This window comes from Carcharhinus amblyrhynchos, chromosome 26 (assembly GCF_965287045.1).
Source record: "Carcharhinus amblyrhynchos chromosome 26, sCarAmb.v2.hapA, whole genome shotgun sequence".
NCBI classification, from domain to species: Eukaryota; Metazoa; Chordata; class Chondrichthyes; order Carcharhiniformes; family Carcharhinidae; genus Carcharhinus; species Carcharhinus amblyrhynchos.
The window spans coordinates 10,259,845-10,267,288 of NC_137349.1; the positions used below are offsets into that span (position 1 = coordinate 10,259,845).

General features: G+C 44.8%; 1 protein-coding gene across 4 annotated transcripts in view; it reads left to right on the forward strand.

The window, feature by feature from the left end:
* Positions 1-7,444, forward strand: part of nr2c2ap (nuclear receptor 2C2-associated protein) — a 32,354-nt gene that overhangs the window by 9,813 nt on the left and 15,097 nt on the right. For 2 of the 4 annotated variants that reach the window (XR_013889493.1, XM_080212780.1), the window contains exons 3-4: positions 4,433-4,538; positions 6,404-6,471. Coding sequence is in view for 3 of the 4 variants with exons in the window: in XM_080212780.1 (XP_080068906.1) it covers positions 4,433-4,538; positions 6,404-6,471 (174 nt within the window). In the remaining variant the exon portion in view is untranslated. The remainder of the gene's footprint in view (positions 1-4,432; positions 4,539-6,403; positions 6,472-7,444) is intronic. The other 2 variants (XM_080212781.1, XM_080212782.1) reach the window with 1 other exon arrangement.

A 7,444-nucleotide genomic window follows, 5' to 3' on the forward strand; every position in this document is an offset into this window, starting at 1 on the left:
TGCAGATTTTACATGGATAGTGACCCAAGCCAGGAATCGAACCCGGCTCCCTGACGCTGAGAGGCAGCAATGCTGTCCATTTTGTGACTATGCAACCTCCCAGAGAATTTAGGTAAATGCTTTTGAAAAGGATAAAAAGTTGCAGGGCAATGGGGAAAGGGCGGGTCAGTGAGGGAGACTGGTAGTCCTTTCTAAGTGCCAATACAGCCACGATGGGCCGACCTGCCCATTTTGTAAACGGTTTCGTTAAGGGGAAGTCATGACTGACAAATTTATTGGAGTTCTATGAGGGTGTGTCTAGGGCGGTGGATAGAGGAGAGCCAGTGGATGTGGTCTTTCTTGATTTTCAGAAGGCGTTTAACGAGGTACCTCACAAGAGGTTATTGCAGAAGGTAAGGGGGCATGGAGTTGGGGGTAGGGTGTTAGCGTGGATAGAGGATTGGTTGTCAAATAGGAGGCAGAGAGTGGGGGTTAATGGGTGCTATTCGGATTGGCGGTTGGTGACTAGTGGAGTGTCTAGTCGGGTGACTAGTCGGTGCTGGGGCCTCAGCTATTTGCCATTTATATAGATGATCTGGAGGAGGGAACCGAGTGTATGGTGTCGAAATTTGCTGATGACACCAAGATGGGTGGAACGGCAAATTGCACGGAGGGTGTGGAGAGTCTGCAGAAGGATCTAGATAGGCTGGGCGAATGGGCCAGAAACTGGCAAATGGAATTTAATGTTGGCAAGTGCGAGGTGGTCCACTTTGGTAGGAATAATGGTAGGAAGGACTATTACTTACATGGCGAAAAACTGCAGCAGGCGATGGTGCAGAGGGACCTCGGGGTCCTTGTGCATGAGTTGCAAAAACCCAGCCTGCAGGTGCAGCAGGTGGTCAGGAAGGCGAATGGGATGCTGGCCTTCATAGCGAGGGGGATTGAATATAAAAGTAGGGAGGTCTTGCTGCAGCTGTATAGGGCATTGGTGAGGCCGCAGCTGGAGTACTGTGTGCAGTTTTGGTCGCCGCACTTACGCAAGGATATTTTGGCCTTGGAGGGAGTGCAGTGGAGGTTTCCTAGGCTGATACCGGAGTTGAGGGGGTTGAGCTATGAGGAGAGGCTGAATAAACTAGGCTTGTACTCGTTAGAGTTTAGAAGAATGAGGGAAGATCTCATTGAGACATATAAGATGATGAATGGAATGGATAGGATAGAGGTGGAGAGACTCTTCCCGCTCAGAAAGGACAGTAGGACTAGGGGGCACAGCCTCAAGATAAAGGGGGGGCGCGGTTTAGAACGGAGTTGAGGAGGAACTTCTTCACTCAAAGGGTGGTGAATCTCTGGAATTCTCTGCCCGTTGAGGTGGTGGAGGCTGCCTCGCTAAATATTTTTAAGACGCGGGTCGATGGGTTTTTGATAAGCGAGGGGATTAAGGGTTATGGGGAGAGGGCGGGAATGTGGAACTGAGCCACGACAGATCAGCCATGATCTTATTGAATGGCGGGGCAGGCTCGAAGGGCTAGATGGCCTACTCCTGCTCCTATTTCTTATGTTCTGCCGCTTTCTGTGCTGTGTGATTGTATTCTGAAAAATTCATCAGTGTAACATCTATGACAACCACTGAGAGGCACAAGAGAGCAGCCAAGCTTCAACCCACTATGGATCTTAACTGAAAAGGTGCAAATTACATTGTCGGTCGTTGCAGTGCACTGTAACCAAAATAATAGAAAATGCAGAGCAAGTGGGGAGACTGTGAGAGGGAAAAGGCAACTAAATGTGCCAGTTTTCCTCAGAATTAAAAATGAAAAGATAAAGAGCAGAAGATAAATTATTTGAAGCCCCATTGACCAAATTGTTTTTTGTCAAGCTTTCATGCAGCAGTTCAGACTGAGGCTTAGTTTGGCAGTGCCCATTAATCAGTTGCTTCCAGCTTTACTTTGTGGTTCCTTCTGTTTTGGATTTAATTTGCCTGGAGGTTTAGAAAGGACAGTCTTAGAACAAAGAAAATTACAGCACAGGAACAGGCCCTTCGTCCCTCCAAGCCTGCACTGACCATGCTGCCCAACTGAACTAAAACCCCCTACCCTTCTGGGGACCATTTCCCTCTATTGCCATCCTATTCATGTATTTGTCAAGATGCCCCTTAAAAGTCACTATTGTACTTTTACTTTTACTTTTACTTTTACTTTCACTTTCACTAGTACTTTTAAGTCACGGTAGCTGATGCTTCCACTACCTCCCCCAACAGCGAGCTCCAGGCACCCACCACCCTCCTCTGTGTAAAAAAACTCACCTCATACATCTCCTTTAAACTTTGCCCCTCGCACCTTAAACCTAGCCCCCTAGTAATTGACACCCTGGGAAAAAGCTTTTGACTATCCACTCTGTCCATGCCCCTCATAAACTTGTAGACTTCTATCAAGTCGCCCCTCAACCTCTGTTGTTCCAGTGAAAACAAACCAAGTTTCTCCAACCTCTCCTCATAACTAATGCTCTCCATACCAGGCAACATAGTGGCAAATCTTTTCTGTACCCTGTCCAAAGCCTCCACATCTTTCTGGTAGTGTGGTGACCAGAATTGAACAGTATATTCCAAGTGCTGCCTAATTAAGGCTCCATATAGGTGACTTGCCAATTTTTAAACTCAATGCCCAGCCAATGAAGGCAAACATGACTTGTGCCTTCTTGACTACCTTCTCCACCTGCGTTGCCACTTTTAGTGACCTGTATACCTGTAAACTCAGATCCCTCTACCCATCAATACTCTTAAAGGTTCTGCCATTTAATGTATATTTCCTATCTGTATTAGACCTTCCAAAATGCATTACCTCACACTAGCTGTTCTCCCACTAAAGTTTCAAATCCTAATTCTTATACCTAAAATCTGTTAGTATCTGCGATTTTTGATGTTTGCAAATTAATGGGGATTATTGGCTTGTGACCCTGAGGTATGGTGCACACCTGAGCATCCTATGAAGACAAAATTCTGGACACCGTTACAATAAGAGATGGCAGACTGAACTGAACTCAGCAAACCTGAGGGCCATTTGCACACCCGTTTATCTAACAGGACATGCTAAATTTTGAAAATGTATTCATCCACGGTAGGTGTTGCAGGCAGAGACAGCACCTATTGCCAGTCCTTTTCACCCTTGAGAAGGGTGGTGAACCGATGCAGTCTGTAGGTTGTCGGTGCTCCTCACAGTAAGTAGCAAATTCCAAAGTTTTGTCCCAGCAACTGTGACAATATATGCCTAGCTTAGGAAACATGTACTTCCCAACTCTCCCTCTTCCTGTCCTCCCCTGTATCTTTGCTGAATCAACATCCTGTAGTTCAACGTGCTATGAATTGAGGACCAAGGAGCAGTAGAACATCAAAGTCTGCTGAAAGTGATACATTTATTAGAAGCAACACTCCCCTAGGATATCTTCTTTTGCTTCAGGAAATCCCTACAGTGCAGAAGGAGGCCATTCAGCCCATCAAGTCCTCACTTTGAAGACTTATTATATCAAGTGTTTGCTTCAGCTCAATGGATTGTAAGTCTCATCCCAGAAGCACAAGCATAATCAAGATTATGGTGCTAAGGGAGTGCTGCACTGTTGGAGGTGTTATTATTTGGAAGGGATGTTAAGCTGTGGCTACAGTGCCCTCTTGGGTGGATGTGAAAGATCCCATGGCGATGTTGGAAGAGTGACGTTTTGTCCAGCAACAATCACTCGATACTTATAACAATAAACAAATTATCTGGTGTTTATTACATTGCTGTTTGTGAGACTATGTTGTACCCAAATTGGCTGTAAACCTTCCTTGCATTATAAAACACTACAATGCTGCAGACCTATTTCATAGATTCCTACAGTGCAGCATGAGGCCATGCAACTCATCAAGGTTGCACTGACTCTCCGACAGAGCATCCCACCTAGGCCCTATCCCCTTAACCCCACATATTTACCCCACTAATCTACACATCTTTGGACACTTAAAAATGTCTGAAAATGGCAATTTAGCATGGCCAATCCACCTAACCTGCACATCTTTGGACTGTGGGAGAAAACTGATCACTGGGAGGAAACCCAAGTAGACACAGAGAGAATGTGCAAAGTCCACAGACAGTCACCCAAGGCTGGAATTGAACCCGGGTCCCTGGTGCTGTGTCGCAGTAGTACGAACCTCTGTGCAACTCGTGAAAGGCTTTGAGATGTCCTAAAGGCATAGAAATATAAGTCTTTCTCTCATTGATGTGTTTCTGTTTCTTTTTTCTACCAAGTTTGAATGATTAGCTTATTTTCCCTTTTGAGTATTAGCCCGCTATGCATTATTGATTTTTATTATCAGGACTTGTGCACGTGTGTATTTTGTTTCGTTCCATCACTATGTCCATCTCTGGATTTTCACTGTTCTTTTTTATGTCTTACCCGCACCATCCCCCCCACCCCCACCCTGTCTTAGGGTTCCTCCCAGTGGGTGTTGCTCGAGTTCCCACAGACTGTCAAGGTGACTGAATTACAGCTCCAGTTCCAAGGTGGATTCACAGGCAGAATGTGCAGACTGGAAGGTAATTTCAGGCTGAATCATTATATTATTAAATTACAGGTTATGGGCATCACTGGCCATCGTGGGTTGTCCTTGAGAAAGTGATGAGCTGCCTTCTTGAACAGCTGCCGTCCCTGAGGTGTAGGTACACCCACAGTCCTATTAATGTTTTAAAGTTTATTTATTATTGTCACAAGTAGGCTTACGTTAACAATGCAATGAAGTTACTATGAAAATTCCAAAGTTGCCACACTCTGGTACCTGTTTGGGTACACTGAGATAGAATTTAGCATGGCCTGTGCACCTAACCAGCGCGTCTTTCGGACTGTGGGAGGAAACTGGAGCACCCGGAGGAGCAGACACAAGGCGAACGTGCAGACTCTGCACAGACAGTGACCCAAGGCAGGATTCAAACCCAGGTCCTGACATAAGAACTAGGAGCAGGAGTAGGCCATCTGGTCCCTCAAGCTGCTCCATCATTCAATAAGATCATGGCTGATCTTTTCAGTTCCACTTACCCGTCTGCTCACCATAATCCTTAATTCCTTTACTGTTCAAGAATGTAGCTGTCCTTGCCTTAAAAATTTTCAGCAAGGCAATCTCAACTGCTTCACTGGACAGGGAATTCTATAAGTTCCTCCTCAACTCAGCCCTAAATGTGTCACCATACCACTCCAATTTGGCAGCAAATTCCAGGATTTTGACCCAAGTGATAATCATATCCAGTCTCTCATGAATTTCAGCATCTCAGTCAAACCTGACTCTGCCATTAGTTGACACCCTCAAATCACAGCACGAGACCCTGGACAGAGAGTGGAAGAAGTGTCACCTGATTGTTTTTTTTCCCTCAATCCACTTGGCTCTCTACCCCAGAATTGCTGAGGCCAAGGAAATCCAGCAATTAATTTGCACACAATAAACTTCACCAAACAATCATGCAATAATGACCAGATGATCTGTTTTTTGTGATGTCGATTGAGAGATAAACATTGGCCAGGACACTGGGGAGAACTCCCCTGCTCTTTGCCGAAATGGGGCCGTGGATTTTTAACATCCAACCGAGCAAGCAGGTGAAGACTGTTTAATGTTTTATCTGAAAAACGTCTCCAACAGTGCAATGCTTCCTCAAGACTGAATTGTCAGCTTTGGTTTTTGTTTAGACCAGAAGATATAGGAGCAGAATTAGGCCATTCAACCCATGAGTCTGCTCCGCCATTCAATCATGGCTAATAAGTTTTTCAACCCCATTCTCCTGCCTTTTCCCTGTAACCTTTGATCCCCTTACCTATCAGAACATATATGCCTCTGTCTTAAGGATACTCAATGACTTGGCCTCCATAGCCTTCTGTGGTAATAATTCCACAGATTCACTACTCTCTGGCTGAAGAAATTCCTCCTCATCTCGGTTCTAAAAGGCCATCCCTTTATTCTGAAGCTGTGCCCTTGAATCCGAGTCTCTCCTGCTAATGGAAACATCTTCTCCACATCCAGTCTATCCAGCCCTTTCAATATTCTGTAAGTTTCAATGAGATTCCTCCCCCTCATCCTTCTAGTACATCGAGTACGGACCCATAGTGCTCAAACACTCCTCGTACATCACAAAGCTTTCATTCTCAGGATCATTCTTGTAAACTTCCCCTGGACCTTCTCCAAGGCCAGCACATCCTTCCTTAGATAGGGGACCCAAAATTGTTCATAATACTCCAAATGTGATCTGACCAGAATCTTATACAGTCTCAGCAGTACATTTCTGATTTTGTATTCCAGTCCTCTCGACATGAATGCTAACATTGCATTTGCCACAGACTCAACTGTATTCCAGTTTGCCGTGTTTTTACTCATTTTGCAACAAGCCCCATGACTGAATTTGTTTATTTTGCCTCTTAGGTAGCAGAAAGGGAGCCAGTTTGGTGAAGATAGCTGAATTCTACCCCGAAGACACAAACTGTCTACAAATATCCTTCAGAGACTGAGGCAGCAATAGCTGATTTAGCATTAATTTTTAATGAGTTATGATCTTTTGTGTTAGGACTAAGTTTTCAACTGGGGAAATGAGTTCCACCATCCCTCAATTCTGTCACGAGATGATATGTCTTGCGAATATGCAGAAGTTAAGAAATTGGAGCTGGCATAATCCATACAGTGCCTTGAGCCTGCTCGAACATTCAGTAAGCTCATAGCTGATCGTTGACCTTCCCAGGCATTCCCTTCGGTTTTCAAACATCTATTGATCTCATCGCTGAACACAAACAATGCCTGAGCATCCTCATCTCTCTAGAATTAAGAACTATAAACATACAAAAGCCTAGGACGAGAGGTCCTAGTCTTAGGATAAGGGGCAGCAAATTCAAAACAGAGTTGAGGAGAAACTACTTTTTCCAAAGGTTGTGAATCTGTGGAATTCACCATCCCAAAGTATAGTGGATGCTGTGACAGTTAAATTTAAGGAGGAGTTAGACAGACTTTTAATTGGTAATGGATTGAAGGGTTATGGGGAGAAGGCAGGAAAATGGGGATGAGGAGTATATCAGCCATGATCGAATGGTGGAGCGGACTCAATGACTGAATGACCTAATTCTGCTCCTATATCTTATGAATTTCGATTAAAGAAATTTCTACTTATTTCAGTCCAAATGTGGGCCGTGTGGGTGAGATAGTGCATTAATCCACACACCAATCTGCTGTGCTTCCTGATAGAAGTCTACAAGATTATGAGAGGCATGGACAGAGTGGATAGTCAGAAGCTTTTCCCCCAGGGTGGAAGAATCAATTACTAGGGGACACAGGTTTAAAGTGTGAGGGGCAAGGTTTAAAGGAGATGTACGAGGCAGGTTTTTTTACACAGGGTGGTAGGTGCCTGGAACTCACTGCCGGGGCGGCGGGGTCCTGTAAGCAGATACAATAGTGACTTTCCAGGGGCATCATGAC